This window comes from Saccopteryx leptura, chromosome 1 (genome assembly GCF_036850995.1).
Source record: "Saccopteryx leptura isolate mSacLep1 chromosome 1, mSacLep1_pri_phased_curated, whole genome shotgun sequence".
In the NCBI taxonomy this organism is placed as follows: domain Eukaryota; kingdom Metazoa; phylum Chordata; class Mammalia; order Chiroptera; family Emballonuridae; genus Saccopteryx; species Saccopteryx leptura.
The window spans coordinates 156,681,043-156,699,397 of NC_089503.1; the positions used below are offsets into that span (position 1 = coordinate 156,681,043).

An 18,355-nucleotide genomic window follows, 5' to 3' on the forward strand; every position below is an offset into this window, starting at 1 on the left:
CCAAGATGGGCAGAGCATCGCCCCCTGGTGGGCATGCCAGGTGGATCCCGGTCGGGTGCATGCGGGAGTCTGTCTGACTGCCTCCCCATTTCCAGCTTCGGAAAAATACAAAAAAAAAACAAAAAAAAAAAACAACACTCAAAATGGAAACTATGGAAAAACTGAGGAATGGAGTTCAACTATTCAAACTCAAGCCTATTACAAAATAATACAATATATGCATTATTATATAACATCAATGTCTTACTCTTTAGAGATGTTTGCTTCCAAGCCTGTTATTGGCTTTGTATCAAAATTCAATTTTTGGCATATGGGTGACTTTCTGAAGAGCTTTGTGTTCAACATTTGTGGATGTCAAGATAGATGGTTTGGCTCTGGCTGGTTGAATGTCCTAGGTTTAATTCCCAGTTAGGGCACACAGGAGAAGCACCCCTCTACTTCTCCATCCTTCCTTCTCTTGTTATCTCTCTCTCTCCCTTTCTCTCCTGCAGCCATGGCTCAACTGGAGCAAGTTGATCCCAGGCACTGAGGATGGCTCCGTGGCCTCGCCTCAGGTGCTAAGAAGGGCTCAGTTGCTGAGCAATGGAGCAATGCCCCTGATGGGCAGAGCATTGCCCCCTAGTGGGCTTGCCAGGTGGACCCTGGTTGGGGTACATGCAGGAGTCTTCCTCTGCCTCCTCTTTCTCTCACTGAGTTAAAAAAAAAAGATAGCAGTTTACCCATGTTAGGTAGCCTTTGAAAACAATCCACAGACTCAAAGCTGACACTTCATCCAGCTGACACTATTCCAGGTGTGCGCGCCTGTGGCAGTTTGACACTATGGATGTGTCAAGGACTGCTCGCCCAGCCAAATGGCACCAAGGACAAGTGCTGGGCAAGCAGAAAAGAACAGGAGTAATAGACTATAGAATTAAGGGCATTGGCTCCAAAGTCAGAATGCTCGTAACCTTAACCTCTGCTGTGTCTTTGCCACCTGTGAATCCCTGGGCAAGTGACTTAACGTCCCTGAAGTCTCATGCCTTCATCTGTCTAAGATCCTCAAGTCTAAGCGACTCACGGTGGGATTCAAGATGACAGGTACATACAGTGCTAGGTACATTGAAGGGACTAGGTTGTGCTTCATTTAGAGGGCCCTGCTTCACATTTGATGTTTAGGACACAAGTTCAAAATCAACATTCTTCTACACCGTCACACTGTTCTGCGTACCTGTGAGTTGACTGATGGAGTCAGCTACACATATGCCTACTGAAGAAAGCTTTGTTCTTCCTGTTGCTTTGATATATTTATTTTGTTTTGAGAACATACCCTGTGTCCAACATGATGCTGGATGTCACTATCACTGTATTTTCATAGAACTTACTATCTAGTTACAAAGACTAGTTAGTGGAACACATCAGAGAGCCAACATAAAAGTGTATGCACAGTATAAAGCCTGCAAAACTAAACACAATGGGATATTCTGGACTGAATCCAGAAACATAAAAAGGACAGTAGTGGAAACATTTAGAAAATCTGAATGAAGCCTGAAATTTACTTGGTAGTATTATACTAATGTTGGCTTCTTCATTTTGATAAGTCAACCACGATTATGGATGCTAACTAACATCAGGGGAAAGATAGTCAAGGGATATATAGGAACTCTATATCTTTTCACCCTTTCTGAAAATATAAACTAAACCCCAAATAAAAAGTCTGTTTAAAAAAAATCCTATTATTATTCAATGCAGGTTGCTTGCCCCTTCCCCAACCATATTCCATCATGCCTCTGACCTCACACACCTGATTCCGAAGTGCCACGCCCACCTCTGGGCATTGGGACACTGCAGTATCCTGCTCAGCATCGTGCCTAGGGATGACTGAGCAAAGTGGGTGGGTCAATATTCACACTCTTTCCACCCTGGGTGAGATGACTCTAAGATGTGTGTTTTGCCTGGGATCCCAAAGTCTCTCCAGAAAGATGATAAACACAGGTTGTCAAGGGCTCCAACTTGCTTTGCAATGCGCCCAGCATGGGCTCCTTTGCCTGTCTCGTTCCGCTTTCCCAAATAAATTTTCACCCGAATCCTTGTGTCAGGGTCTGCACCTGGGAGGAATCTGAACCATGGCATCACTCCAAACTATATTTGCTGATGAAGCGAAGTGGCTACTGAGCAAAGACATCAGTTCACGATCAGTGACAGGGACCTATCGCAGCCATTCCGGATTATTTGGGGTTCCTGGAGGAAGCTCCACCTCTTTACGGTGAAGAAACCTCACCAAATTATAAATACACTGGGAGTTGACACACTTGAAAGCCGTGCATTTTTTGATGTGTAGAAGGGAAAGAAATGTTCAGAAGAATGCTAATAAGTCCCAGTAACTACTAAAATGCATGCATTCATTCATTCAACCGGAACCTACTAAGGATTTTCTATGGGATATAAAGTGAACAAAATAGAAAAGGTCCCTACTCTGAGGAAGCTTACACTTTTGTCAGTGGAGGTGGACCAAAAAAAAAAGCAAGAACCAAAACAAAAAACAACCAGAAAAACAAAGTAATAAACAAACAATATTAGACTGCTGTGAGGAAAATATAACAGGCTTATATGATGCATAACCTCTCATAGGTTACTCTCATGGGGATCAAACACTTGTAGCTTTTGCATCCACTCCTCTGGGTCCTCAGATACCATCACGGGTCACTCTTCTCCAAGAAAGGCCTTTTAACACAACCCCCATCACCAAATTGGCCACCATGTGACCGTCCCTTTATTAGCTCAAAGTATCTACCTTGTCTAAGGAGGGTCTCCCATTGCCGGCAGAGAGAAATTACTCTCACAGACACATCTATCCAGGAAAGGCTTTTAGTATTGATTTTTAAATCCAAACTTTATAAGTCAGCAATAATCACCTGGATTTCACTTCTGTTGTATGGCAATAGTCTAAGCACCATGACAGAAAAGTCACAAGAATCTAATCTCTGGACAGCAGTGCTCTTCCAAAGGAGGGAAATTTCAATAGTTCAGATTGATATAATTTAGCTTTAAATCCTAGTTCTAGAAATCACCTCCCCTTTTCTCCTCCCCACCGTGTGTGTGTGTGTGTGTGTGTGTGTGTGTGTGAGAGAGAGAGAGAGAGAGAGAGAGAGAGAGAGAGAGAGTGCATGCAGGCATTCCTCAGAGACCTAACCTTTCCCCCCAAACAATCAGCAACCCCTCCAGGCAACAGCAGAACAGCCAGGACTTGACTACTCATCACAAGGTCCAAACCTCAGGCAGGAAAAAGGTAACATCTTGACCTAAGTTATGTTGCAGGTAGAACAACCCGCTGGCTACTTTTCCATGGGACCCGAGAGAGGGAGGTTGCAGCAGAGGTCAGAACTGTCCTAGAGAGGTCAAGAAATGATGCACTACCCTTATCGCACCTCCGACCAACCAGCTCCCAGCACAACCCTGAGCCCTTAATCCAAGTTGTCTTGTGAGTTTGCCCCATAGAATCTGTAACCCACACACCTTGGGGAGTTGGGTCTTTAGAACATAAGCTCCCTATCTCTGGGTTGGCCAATTCAATATTAAACTATTTTTCTTTCTGTCTGCAAACTCCTGTTCATACATTTCTTTGGGCCACTGTTCACAGACAGATGCACTCTAACATCTGGGTCCTGGTAAGACAAAAAAAAGAGAGAAACAATTGGGATCTCCTTACAGCCATAACTTTGGTTTCCTGGTAAAGGAGGGGTACTAGTAGCAGTTGGTATTAAGTGGATCTTTCATGGGTGAAGGTTTTAAGTTTCCTCTTTTAGAGTCTGTAGAAGGTGCTGCAGGGAGCCAGGTGTCTCCTCCTGTGTGTGACCGACTTGGGAAAGGTACAGTTTTGACTTATTTCAACTACAACAGCCCTGGGATGTAATGGTCACCATCCCCATTTTGCATATAAAGCTCAGAGAGTTGAATTAATTTGCTGAGATCGTAAAGGTGTTAAAAGGCAAAGCTGGTTTCAAATCCCATCGGACAAGCCAGATCCATGTGATTCCAAAGCCTGCTCCACGCCCTTTCCAGAATGTCAGCCTACCTTTGGGCTTCTGCGGTTGTTGACACCTCCGAGGGCATTGGCCAGCCCTAATTCACAGGCCAATCTCTGTGTTCCCAGGGAAAAGAACTGCTGGTCAAGAGTCGCTTGTCTCAGTTCACAATCCACCTACTCAGATGGCTAACACAGATGAATGAAAGAAATAAATAGCACACTATGCCATGGTTCTAGTCCATGTTTGCGGGTGGGCATGTGGGGAGTGAGAGAGCCCTGGACAGAAAGCTGGAAGAACTGGTTACAAACCTCTCCTGACCAGGTGGAGTTTAATCCCAGGGGAAAGTCTTGTTTCTTCTCGGGGACTCCCTTTTTCTCACCTAGCAATAAATTGACGCTGTTGGACTCGGTTTTCAACAGGATCCTCTGGCCCTGGAGGAGGTACAGTTCTTCCTTTTGTAGGACTGTCCCTGGCATTACAGAAGTTGATTGCCCCAATTCGAGGCACTAAAAGCTTATAACTTTTTTTGATCCTCATAACAACCACAAAAGGCCCTAGCAGAGAGGCCGTACTTGGTTGAAAATCGTTGGTGAATGATTGCAAGTCCTCCAAAACCCTCTGGCTCTACTGAGCCAACACTGTCAGGACGAGCATGTGGCAGGGAGGGGGTGGAGGAGGGAATGCCAGGCCGTCTCTGCCATTAGAGCATCTATTTAAGATCATATTCTTGAAAGGAAGCCAAATTGTTGGCATCTTTAGTATACCACTTGGCATACTGTTACAAAAAGAAGTTTTAAACTCAAATTGATCTAATGTTCATACAAGAGAAGTATGCAGAGACAACCTGCACGGTCACCACCCCCCAGCAAGGACTTGGCTCAACCCCTACCCAATCGGTGGACCTCTGTGCGGCATCTATAACGAGTGATAAGAAGGGCTTCCAGGGCCAAGTAAACCCATAACCTGATACACCCTGCCTGCTCCCCTGTTACAAGTTACTCCAGAGAGCTCTGGATACACCTCCTGGTGCCCAGACCCCAACCTTCTCACACAAAATGCCCACCTATCAAAGAAATTTACTGTCCTTTAAGTCCTGGCTCAGGAGCTGCTTTGCCCATAGAGCTCCTCCCCCAATACTTCAGCCCAAACAGAACCCCCTTCTCTCTAAATAAACATCATTTCCACAGTCTGTGATAGAATTCTTCATTGAATTGTATAATTGCCAACAGACTCACACCATGTGCATGATTAGTGTTGCCTTCCCAGCTTGAATGCTGGTCCCAGAGTCACAGGTCACAGCTTAGCCTCCTCTCATGTTCCCCAGAGAGTTCAGCACATTCCTGGGAACACAGTAACAGCCCAATAAATATGTATTTTGTCTTTGATTTTTTTTCACAGTGATCCCCAAAATACCACTAGCTTGGCCAAACTTACAGCCTATAAGCTAATAAAATAAAATCTTATTTATTCTCATCTTTTCCAAGTGGTTTTCAAAGTACTTTTTAGATGACATAATTAATTGACATGTACTCTATATGCACTGTCAGAAATAAGTAAGAACACTGAAGTTTGTCGGACAAAAGCAAAGGAATTAAAATGTCATCCTTTGTGATAAGGGGTATACCAAACCCTACTGAGTCCCACAAAGAAAAATTCAAAAGATGTCTCCATCCTGCTTCCAATATTAAAAACTTCAAGATGTTTCCAAGGCCCTGAACAGGATCCATCTTGGGAAGTTGGTCATCAGGTTTGGGTGCTATTGTTAATTTAAGGAGAATAAGTCCAAATTTGAGTTTCTGAGCTGAGATCCCAGGTATCACCTGATTATATCCATATCCCTTTGCTCTCAGCTCTCCACACACTACTTGTCAACACTTCCAATCCTCTTGTGTTCTATTACACACTAAGGTAATCAGTAAAATACCTGTACTTATTGAACCTCTATGCCATGACGAGATAGGCATTGTGTGCCAATGTCTCCAAGGGAAAGAAGGGGCTACACAGACTACTAACATGAAAGAAGTCATCCCTCTTCATTCTTGCTCCTCTCTCTTTAGTCTTTCTGACTTGCTAGGTATCAAAATAGTGTCTCTTTTTCATTCATCGTCATCTTGCCCGGGGATTCTGGGATCTTCTTCTGCCCCCAGGGGAAGAGGCCATTGGAGAGGCTCTGTCTTCAGGACTCGTCACAATTATCACTCCCATATGCTCGGCCAGACTGGTCTGCTCTTTGCTTGGCCAAATGGAGGTTTTCCGGGACGACCATGCCATAGCTTGCAGGTTTCCAGAAAAGCAGTTTATAGGGTGAACTGGGATCCTGCACCATCAGTGACCAAGGACAAAGACTGCTTTCCTGGCCAGTGGCAATCAGCATTGGACGTCTGACCGAGTTTGCTTGCCAGCCCTCGTCAGACTCAAGTTGCGCTATTTACTGCATGACTGGTTTGTCACGGTTATTCTCGACTTTTTCTGATTTGGCAACTCTGAGATTATATGAAAGACAGATATGATGTTTATTACAACAAAGTACATGCTAAGCAAGTTTTTCTTTGGACTTATGACTTTATCATATGTCTAATATGTACTAAAGAAACAGACAGGGATGCCTCTTTTAAGTTTCTAAGTTATAGGCTAGCAAAAATGTTTCATTTTATAAACAACCAAGGAAACAATGAAAAAGTTACTACAGCCAATGTCTCCACAGCAGGCTATCCATCATAGATAAATATATACATAAAGTACCTGTTCAATGTTGCAAAACCTTTTGGTGTTCTAATGCTAAACAAGGACTTGATCAGGCAGTATGTGCCTAACACCTCGAGGTGGGCTTCTTCCCTCGGACAGACGTTTCACAGAGAGGTCCCACCAGTTGGAGATAGACTTGTCTCTATTTAAACCAATTCATAATAAAAAAAGTACAATTCATTGGGATTATAAGGATATTATTCTCAAGAAAACTGATGGAAGTCTGGTCAGTAATGAAGAAAGCAAGCCCTAAATCAGGCCATAAACACATCTGGACATTTTAAGGACTCTGTAGAAGAAATTACCTACCTACCGCTTTGGAAACGGAGCAGTTGAAGGTAAGTTTAGATGCTAATTAAAAACATAGCCCAGCAATTTCCGACAAAATCACTGCCTTGTTATGAATCATTATTAAGTGAAATTGGTGGCTGATCTAAGGCTCCATCTGCCTGTATTAGAAGGCAGAGAGAAGCGCTGGAGAAAGAGTCGAGACTAAACAATGAGTTCCTCTGTCATCCTTCTTTCAAGAGTCTGGTGTTCATCACAGTGTTTTCTTTAGCTCAAAAACAACAACAACGAAAGAAAACGCCTCCAGGAAGACTTTCTGCATCAGACCACGTGGGGCTGGGGCTATTTCAGAATGTCAGCTGGAAGCACAGTGATCATGACAGGTTTATCTGTTTTACTTCATTGATCTAAAAGAATTGATGCTTATATTCAAAATTGTTGTATATTGTGAAATAAGTGATATCAGCTGTCCAAAGCATTTCATAGTCATTCTGCTGACACCCCTCCCACACTGGTTGTGTCTACAGCATTCCACGGAGCAGAAAAACATGAAAAGGAATAAAATGGACTTCCTGTTCTGGAGGAACCCACAACCTAACAAGGAAGGCAGACATGTAAAAAGTGGACCGTGAAACTAAAAATGAATGAAACAGTTATTCTCAGAGAAGTTCAAGCCAAGTGCCAAAGGAGCTGAGAGAAGAAATTCAGTAATTAAATGGATTCAAATCATATTCCTAAAAAGAATACTTAAGAAATCATCTTGTTTACTCTGCTTTTGTTATTGTTGTCTTTTTTTTCTAATGAGAGAGAGATAGAGACAGAGACAGAGACAGACAGGAAGACAGAGAGATGAGAAGCATCAACTCATGGTTGCGTCGCTCAGTTGTTCATTGATTGCTTCTCATATGTGCCTTGGCGGGGAGGGGGGGGCTCTAGCTAAGCCAGTGACCTCTTGCTCAAGCCAGCAACCGTAGGGTTATGTCTATGATCCCACACTCAAGCTGGAGACCTTAGGGTTTGGAACCTGGGTCTTCAGCATCCCAGGTCCACTGTGCCAACCTGGTCAGGCAGTTTTTGTTTCTAACACAAAAGAAATATGAAGTCCAGGAAGGTTAAGTAGTTTGCAGAAATTATAAATTAGAGGCAGAACTTAGAGGAAACCCAGGTTTCCTGACGCCCAGCTTACTATTATTTTATATCATGCCATCCTAGCTTGGGGGTTCCTTGTTTCAAAGTAGAACTCCGATTTGGGAATTGCGATGTTCAACGTGTAGGCCTGCTGTGATTTTGGGGATGGTGGTGATAGATAGGCAGTGGGAAGGAAGGAAATAAAAGTTTGAACTTAAAAATGTATTTTATCATTGATTATTTCCTCCATTTGTATGAGAACAGAATAAAGCAAGGGAGTCCATGGAGTATGGATGGAGTCGGCAATGCAAAGGGATGCACAAGGAAGCTTGCCCCCCCCCCCACACACACACACACGGCGGGGATGATTTCATCCAAGAATCCAAGAATGTCACTGGCTGCTTGTCCTGACACTTTTGTGCACAGAGTAGGGGCTTCTGCTAGGCCCAGACATCAATTTATCTTACAGTTTGGTTTTTACTCTTTGACAAGAAAAATAGTTATTTCTTTCATACTCAGACTTGCTGGGGGGGGGAGGGAGATATTTCTATCACCATCAACCATTAACATTTCTAGCTGGAAGATGGAAGAGGCTCAGCTGATGGCAGGAGAAACTTATAATTTAGTTGGGCAGCACCAGACAGACATGTAAAAGAGCAACCAATCATACCAGGTAGGTTCTAGTGTGCAGTACCGGCCATAAATGCCAGAGGTTGTTTGTACTCAGCCCTGGGCAGTAGGAATTATAATTTTCACAGAGGAAAATGTGAGTTTCAGAGGAGCTAATGTGCATGTCTGGTGGTCAAAGTCAGATTCAGACTGAGGTCCAAGGGCCCCAAAGTGCTTGCCCTTGAACCACGTCCTCTCCCTGTGTATATACAAGCTTTGCTTCCTTCCTCCAAGAAGGATAGGAATTTGCAAGCGAGGCACATCAGAGTCTTTTTCAGACTCGGATCCAGGCACCCAGTGGGAGACCAGACCTCCTTAATACTGATGCTGTGCTCGACCTGCTTTGGACTTCCCTGGGGCACTCACAGGGCATGTGCTTCCAAAGGCAGAGCAGGTTGTTGACTCAGTCATGTCATCTGTATGTACATCTTAAATCCCATTTCCGGAGGAAGCATTTCTGTCTGATGTTCTTTCACCCCCTTTGGGCCAGATGGCACACTCTCCGAGATGTAGACAGAACAAGCCTTCAGGAAACGCTGACTGCAGGACTGACTCATGCTCATGGAAGCAGACACAATGAGGTCCACAGAAAGAATACCTTGTAAGGTAGGCTCTACCTGTCTGTAATAAGCAGCTTCGATTATCTTCAGAACATTCTACATCCGGTATTTAGGGAGCTGGTAGTCCTTGAGAGAGAGAAAAATGAAGTAGCTATTTTCACTGCATATAGAATTCAATGAACCTTCACACAATTACACATTCCAATAGATTTACAGAAAGTTCAGGCACACATAAAAATGTTTAGAAACGATTATCATCATGTTTTGACTATGGGTGACTAATAATCTGAAAAGAATCAGTTGTTATCATGTTTATGCATTTGAAATGAGCAAACAGTGTCGTGAGATGTCTTAAAAAGCTTGTACACATTAAGCTGCTGTAATAGATGTAGAGAGTCCAGAACTAAGGATTTCACATCTGTGTTTCAGAAAGGACACATTAGGAGGACAAGACTGTGGAAACTAGGGCGAAGCAGTGGGGTAGAGAAGGGTGGGACCTCACATGGCTGAGGGAAGGCTGCAAGACGGGGCCAGAAAGAATTCAGGAAGAAAGACCATGGTTGCTTCCAAATATAGTATCTAAAGGGAAGAGAGATTAGATTTACTGTGTGTGGCTCCAGCGACTGAACAGTAGGCCACCGGGTGGGAGAAAATGTTGATTCAGTACAAGTCAGAACTTTCTAAAAATGAATCTTTCCAAAACGGACTGGCCAGCTGAGGAAGAGAGATTCCCGTCTGATTAAGCATCCAAGAAAAAAGGTGGCCAGCCCACAGACTTGGAGGGATACTGGTGTGGAATTCATGCCCTGATAGGGAGTTCACTCTAACGCTGGTCATCATCCTGGTAACCATTTTATTGGGCACAGTTTACATTCTACTGTTGCAGGTGGGGGAAAAGAAAATTCACATGTCAAAAAGACATCTTGTTGCACCTTGTTTATACAATTAGTGGAAGTCTGACTCCTGTCTTCCCAAACTTCAGCTCTCATCAAGATTCGCAAAATGATTAGGTGATCTGAACCCTCCTATTAAATCATTACCCAAAAGATTACAGTTTTTTTTTTAAAAGAATAACAAGTAATGATTTGGATAGACACATGAACACACTAAGAAATAGAAGTTATTTTTATTACTGACATATTTCTTAAAAATTTGTTCTATAAAAGCAAACCGCATCTTCATAATTGTGCAATTTACCAGTGGAATGAGAGATTTCAAAAATATAACCCACGCCTTTTTTTTTTCTTTTTCTAAGCTCAACAAATTGCTGTGCGGTATTCTCACGGTATCACTCAGCTTTATCTTTACATTAACAATGCTTATCAGCAGATATCCAAAAAGGCTCACCAAGTTGGACCAACTTCAAGATTTGTTTCCATGGTGGGGTGTTTCATGCACTTGGCAGAAGCAGGCTGCAACATTATGCTCTACACATTATGTCCCTGGCTCACAAGATATTCAGCATGACAGTCCCATAGGTTACCAAGCACCATAAACATCTGTTAACCCAGGCGCCAGAGATAGCCCAGAGAAAATGTCAAGTTTCCATTTTTAAGTGGTTTATGATGTGGAGTCTGCTGTTTAAAAACTAATAATCCAAAACACAGTCCCAAACTCTGCCTAGAACAAATATTTATGAGGCAAAGTTATGCTCAGTTTGAAAAAAAAAAAAATGCACTCGTGTCGGCACTTTGTCATTGCATTTATAGATTTTCTTTTCACACCTTTGCCCATTAAGTGCTGGCTTTCCGTGGCACTTGGGAGACCAAAACTGTCATTTCACTCTGATATATTTACTCCGAAAGGAAAGCTGAATGTTGACTCACCAACTTTCCTTAGACCCATGTAAAGCAGAAGGTTTGCAAGGGTGGAAGAAGGAATGAGGAATGGGATATGCTTCTGTTCTAAGTGATGCTCTCCAAGTCCATCTGAAGGGACACCAGAAATATTGGAGATCCCTTGAAATCCAACTTGAGATAACTAAGCTTCGCTTTTTTCTCAAAAGCAAACAGAGTCCCCAATCACAGAAAGGATGCAACCAACTACTCCATCTGCTAAATCATTTTATATATTCTTTTCTATCCAGCATTTTAATTTCTGGAAATGTTGCTGTACTAGTTACCTCCAAGGTCTATGCCTTGGCACCGTAGGGAAAAGGACTCCCAGGGTGATCCAGGTGGAAAATAGCCTAGAACACCAGTTGCTCAGGGCACAGAGCTGCCACATTTGCAAGGAAAAGTGAGTGCCCAGACACACGCCAGGAAGTCTAACTTTGAACATCTTAGAGACCAGCTGGTCTCCACTATGGACAGCAGCACCCCGGGAATTTCAGATCCGCAGCTCCGTCTGGGGTTCGGTCTCCAGGACTCTCTACCCACACTACACACATATCCTAGAATCCTCGTCCGCCTGAGCAGGTCTTTTGGGAGTTCCAGAAACGACCTCCCGCCCTCTGCCACGAAAGGCAATGGGTCTGGAATTTTCAAGTCCGTGACAGATCCTAGGTGGGAGCTCCTGCATGTCCTCAGCCCTCAGACCTCCCGTTCCCTTTCCCCTTCCCGTCCAAGGTCTCCTGGCGTTACAACAGGCAGCTGTACCTCTCCGGCCCCCCACCCCACCCCCGCACACCCTACTGGCTCAGACGCCGACACGCCTCCCCAGGCGCACACGTACACCCATTCAGTACACAAACCACGCGCCAGGCCACCAACTCCCGCAGCCTGCCCCCCGCAAGCGAAAAACACTCGCCCGCAAATGGACTTCCCACGCACCCACAAGTGGGTGACACTGCCTGGCACTCTGTGCGCCGCCAGCGCCCTCACCCCAGACACGCGGCTACCTCACTCATCGTAGGCTTCACGCCTCGGGGCTGTTCTGTCAAAACTTCGAGTCTGCTTGATTTCATACCCACAAGTATGTCCGGGACTGGGGGAGCTAGGCTCTCCAGTATTCCCCCTCCCCCCATCACCACCACCACACCGCAGCTCATAGGGACCGGTGGCCCTGACTCTGCTGACCCCAGCTCCGCGGGTGCGGATGCGAGGCTGCAGCGGCCAACAACGCCGCAAAGGGCAGTGCGCTCTGGGGAGGAGCGCGCAGTGGAGACGCTCACAGCGGGACCACCTCCCCTCTGCTCGGGACGCGTCCCGGGACCTCTTCCCGCTCTGCAGCTTCAGCGTTCCTTCCCCAGCCCCGCTGATGATGTCAAACAGAAACACTCGCAAAACTTTTGCAACAAAACTATCTTCGGAGGAAGACCCTCCAGGCACCGCAAACACCAGTCGGAGCAAGCGCCAACGTTAGGATGGCTGTCCTGTCGCCCTCAACTCTCGGCCGTCCCCCACCACACACACACACACACACACACACACACACACACACACACACACACAGACACACAGACACACACACACACACACACACACACACACACACACACACACCCCACTTCCACAGCCGTGGATCGGGTTACAACAGTCCACCAGCAAGAAACAACTTCTCGAGGAGTGGGGGAGTACAGCCAACCCCTAAGTCACCCAGCGAAAAAAATGATCTGTGTAAATACAGAAGACAGATGCCCATTTTCATAAACAACCGGCGTCCCAGGGTCCACTCCCAGACGCCCTGGCACAACAGGGGGCAGAAAAGAACCCGACACCGGAACCCCCTCCAGTACCTTCTAGCCTCGCCTCGGGATTGAGAGCGCGGGTTCGCATCTGCGTGGGGGCTGAGGGCGCGGGGGCCTCCGGCCGGCGTGGCCCAGCCCGGGGTCCCCGCCGCTGCCCGGGCTCAGCAGCAGCAGCCGCCGCCGCCGCTGCAGCAGCCGCCGCTGCCGCCACCGCCGCCGCTCCTTAGACCGCCTCCTCTTCCCATGGCTGCGCCCAGCTTGGCAGCTCCCGGGCTGTCAGGATCGCGGAGGGGGAGGGGGCGGGGTGAAACGGGAAGGGAGGATGGGACGGGAGGGGTGGGAAACGGCGGCCGCGGTTCAGCAGGGGTCACGCCGGGCCTGGCCCTCCGGCTCTAGGGCCTGGGCTGCCGAAGCGAGGGGAATCGGGGGTTCGGGGCGGTCGGTTCGAGACCCGCTGCGGAGGAGCTGAGCGCCGTCCGGGCCACGCATTCCGAGGAGCTGGGATGAAGCGTTTCCCGGCGAGGAGTTGGAGTTGGTGCGTGTCACTCTCATCTGAGCTGCGCGGCTCCTCCTAGAGGAAAATATTGGTCGTTGCAGGACACTTCCTTCCTCTCCGCCCACCCTCGTTCCCAAAAAGAAGGCAGGACCTAAAAAGAGCTTAAGTGCAGTCAACACATTCAAATCGAAAAGTTCGCTACCCGCAGGAACGGGGCGAACACCAGCAAGACAGCTTGGAAAGCGTGATTAGCCATCCAAACATTGCCTCTCTCCACCTGCAGCCAATTTCCAAGCTGCTGCTCACTGGGACACAGTGAAACGATAGCTAAACGTAGGAAGGACCTTGTTTTAGTGGTTAGAAAACAGAGACAGGGGGATGAATGGGGGATGAAGTCATCTACTAAGGACACGGGCATGTTAGAGGAGAGGTGCGTCCAGAAGCCTCAGCTCAGGGCGGCAGGGAATCCTCAACAAGCCCCTGCCTGAAGACTGGCATTGCGTGTGACCCAGGGGACGCGTTTTAACTGCCCTGCCCTGTACGTATAGTTCATCTGTCAAATGCGGGCCTGCCCACCTCATTCCACTGTAGGGAAAGTAAAGCGAGAGGGGAAAGTGCTTCTGAAAGTGAAGCATATCATTCTGTAAAGCATCAAACTCCCCCTCACCACATGCTTTTCTAAGCAGAAGGTACAAAAGTCCAATTCCAGGTTGTCTGAGATCTGAAGGAGCAGCTGATCACGCTATCTTTTTCTATTTACTTTATTACTTTATTACCAGTGGCAACGTCATTTATCTAAGAGCTTTGGCTTACTAAATGACTTTTTGTTTGTTTGTTTTTTTACAGGGCTCCCAGACACAAAGCCAAGTTTATACCCATAAAGAAATGTTTAGCCCTGGCCGGTTGGCTCAGCGGTAGAGTGTCGGCCTAGCGTGCGGAGGACCCAGGTTCGATTCCGGCCAGGGCACACAGGAGAAGCGCCCATTTGCTTCTCCACCCCTCCGCCGCGCTTTCCTCTCTGTCTCTCTCCTCCCCTCCTGCAGCCAAAGCTCCATTGGAGCAAAGATGGCCCGGGCGCTGGGGATGGCTCTGTGGCCTCTGCCTCAGGCGCTAGAGTGGCTCTGGTCGCAACATGGCGAAGCCCAGGATGGGCAGAGCATCGCCCCCTGGTGGGCAGAGCGTCGCCCTATGGTGGGCGTGCCGGGTGGATACCGGTCGGGCACATGCGGGAGTCTGTCTGACTGTCTCTCCCTGTTTCCAGCTTCAGAAAAATGAAAAGAAAAAAAAAAAAAAAAAAAAAGAAATGTTTAAACAACAACTTAAATTTAAATCAAGGTTCTTAGCACTAGAATAAAAGATCCCTGGGTATAAAGAGTGGGGGTGGGGGGAGAATTGGGAAGGAACACAGGACCAAAGACTTTGGGACAGCGGATGTCACATAACATACCCATCCATGTTTTAAAAGGAATTCCTTAGTGGAAAATTCTATTACTAAGAGTCCTTTCTAAGGCTGAGCTATGGCTCAACAACCCAACTTCTCCAGGCAAAGATACACAGAATGAAAGGAGGCAGGTGGATGTTGATTTTGAACTGGTCCTGTTCTGTCTCACCAGAAATAATAAGACTCCCCCACACCATGGCCCTGCCCCAGTTCCTGGATGGCTGGAGATATACACCTTGCTAGAGCAAGGAGTGCTTCCCAGCATCTTGAGTTTTTTCAGAGGGGAGTTGCCTGCATCTGGAAAGGTTAGGGCCCAGGCAGGCAGGACTCCTGATGGATGGTCAGTACATGCCAAGCTGGTGAAAGGGCAACGCTGGCAGGAATGGAGTCCAGTTAGTCCTTCAGTGCTGACTCTGCTCCTGTCTGAAATGACCTTCCAAGTTGGCTCTTCAGACTCTGGTGCCACCAAACCCTGTATCCCCTCTTCTTAGCCTTTGCCCTTTCCTCCACCCAATCCCAGCTCCGGAGCTCAGAGAATCTTGGTCTCATCTAGCAGATGCCTGATGGATTCACGAAATACATTCTAAGTTTCTTTTGTTTCCACCCTGAGTTGATGTCGGGGCCAAGCTCTGAAAAGGAAGGATCGCTTTCTTCTTTTCTCTGAGTTCAGCTGCAGCCTCCATTGGGTGAGACAGGAAAGTAGAGTGCTATGTCTACTGCTCTGTCTTTGGTAGGCAGGTCATCATGCACAGAAGACATAAGAAAAGATGCACTAATTAATATAAAATATGATGGAACCAGAAGAAACTTACAACTTACATGAAAAGTGTTCTTTATTTTGAAGTCCTATGAATAGAGGTCTCTGGATCTCATTTATGACTATGTGTAGGTCTATAGTATGAGTAGGTCTATTGTAGTATATGTTGCTTTGTAGGTTCCAGATTATGGGGGGAAATGTATCAGGTATGGAGCTGACCAATTTGTTACAAGCTAAGGCATACCAGAGCACCTTTTACCTTATGAAACCTGAAGGTGTATATATTCATGCCTTCCCCTCTGCCTAAAATGCCCTACTTTGACCACATAAGGAAGTCACCTTGACCTTCTAGTTTTAGCTCAGTTGTTTAGTTCCTCTCTAGAGCCCTTCCTGGCTGTTCCCACAGGTAGAATTCATTAATTAATCATCCCAGCCTCTGCCTCCTCATAGGCCTTTATAGCTACTTTTATTAAATACTTCAGCTTTTATTGATAGGTTTATTTGCCCCATTACTTATGAGACAGTGAATATCTATACCTGAAATATCTAGGTTAGTGCCCAGCAAATGGTAGGGCGCCAGGTAAACGTTTAAAATAAATTGAATTGAAATTTAGTATCTCCCAAATTTGTGTCTCTCGATCTCAGATCCCTATGCAAAGCACCAGATGGCCACACTCAATATTCTTCCCTGCTCCATGTTCTGAGTCTGATCACTTCTTGATCCCTCCATGACAAGCACCTGATCTGCACCACAGTCTCTCACCTGGATGACTGCTACAGTCTGTCTACCCCAGTGGTCTCCCTGCCTTAGCCCCGCCTCCCCAGCCCCCACCAACCAGAGCCTGGTCTAAACGCAGTTGCCAGGGGCCTTGTTTTGTAAACTAAGTCAGTTTGTGAGTCTTCAATGGTTTTTCATTTAAATCAGAATAAAATTCAATACAATTCAGAGGCCCCCTGAGAGCTCTGTCCTCTGCCTTGTCTCCTATGACTCTCCCAGTCACCCCCTTGCTGCTTCTCCAGCAGGGCAGGTACAGCCCTCACTTAGAGGCTTCAAGGTGGCTCTTCCCTCTGCCTTAAACCTCTTCCCCCAGGTGTCCTCCCTTACTTCCTTTAAGTCTTTGCTCCAATGCACCTTGTCATTGAGTTTTATCTATTTTACCCTCCTACAGCCCACAGCCCATCCTTCCCCCACCCTGTTGCACATCTCTGCTACTACATGGCTGAAAATATAAACTATGTTTTATTTTATTTTTTATTTAAGTGAGAGTAGGGGAGATACAGAGACAAACTCCCGCATACGCCACAACTGGGATCCACCTGGCAACCTCTGTCTGGGGCCAATGCTTTGCCTATCTGGGGCCATGCTCACAACTGAGCTATTTTTAGCACCTGAGAGGAGGCTTCATGGAGCCATCCTCAGCACCCAGGGTTGATGCTGGACTCAATAAACCATGGCTGGGGGGGGGGGGGAGAGAAAAGGGAGAGGGGAAGGGTGGAGAAGCAGATGGTCACTTCTCCTGTGTACCCTGACCAGGAATCAAACCCAAGACTTTCACACACTGGGCTTATACTCGACCACTGAGCCAACCAGCCAGGGCCTAAACCACATTTCAAAGACAATAAAAACAACTATAAAATGTTTCAGATTATGTATATTTAAGTGCAGACATCTAGGAATGGTATCACCTCAGACCATACAACTCCACAGTATAAATTCCTTCAGCCCTTTGAATATATGTACCCTGATTTATTGATGTCACCCCATTAAAATTAATAAAAATTTATTTATTAAAAAAAATAAAAGTTCCTTCAGTCTACAGTAGGGGTCGGGAAGCTTTTTGGCTGAGAGCCATGAACGCCACATATTTTAAAATGTAATTCCGTGGGAGCCATACAATGACCCATGTATGTTACGCATTATCCAATAAAAATTTGGTGTTGTCCTGGAAGACAGCTGTGATTGGCTCCAGCCACCCGCAACCATGAACATGTGTGGTAGAAAATTAATGGATTGTAATACATGAGAATATTTTATATTTTTTAACATTATTATTTTTTTTTATTAAAGATTTGTCTGCAAGCCAGATATAGACATCAAAAGAGCCACATTTGGCTCGTGAGCCATAGGTTCCCAACCCCTGGTCTACAGTCATCTGGAATGAGCTTTTATTGAAATGACAAAGCTTTTTCTAAAAAAAAACCCACCCAAAACAGCATTCAGGAGCTGCTTCATCTTGTAGCATCTATAGTTGAGGAACATAGGATCGGCAGTCAGGAGCCTTGGGGTGCTGTGTGAGTCATCTGATCTGGGACTTTGGTAAGTCAGTTACCTGGCTCACAATGACTCCATTTCTCAGTCTGAAGATGAGGGGGTTGTTAGCTGAGATCATTTCAGTTGAAAACAAAGTATTAAATGGATATTTGTGATGGTTAATATTATGTATCACTTTGAATAGGCCACAATATGCAGATATTTGTTCAAATATTTTTCTAGATATTTCTCTAAAGGTATTTTTAAGATGAGATTAACATTTAAATTGATAGACTGATTATCCCCCATAATATGGGTGGGCCTCCATCCAATCAGTTGAAGGCCTCGATAGGAAAAGACCAACCTCTTCAGAAGAAGAGGGAATTCT

General features: G+C 45.9%; 1 protein-coding gene across 2 annotated transcripts in view; it reads right to left on the bottom strand.

The window, feature by feature from the left end:
• GHR (growth hormone receptor) overlaps positions 1 to 13,588 on the bottom strand; it is a 229,765-nt gene extending 216,177 nt beyond the window's left edge. The window contains exon 1 of one of the 2 annotated variants that reach the window (XM_066378349.1): positions 13,071 to 13,588. In XM_066378349.1, the coding sequence (XP_066234446.1) occupies positions 13,071 to 13,110 (40 nt within the window). In that variant the 5' untranslated portion in view covers positions 13,111 to 13,588. The remainder of the gene's footprint in view (positions 1 to 13,070) is intronic. The other variant, XM_066378331.1, reaches the window with a different exon arrangement.
• Between the last annotated feature and the right edge of the window lie 4,767 nt (positions 13,589 to 18,355).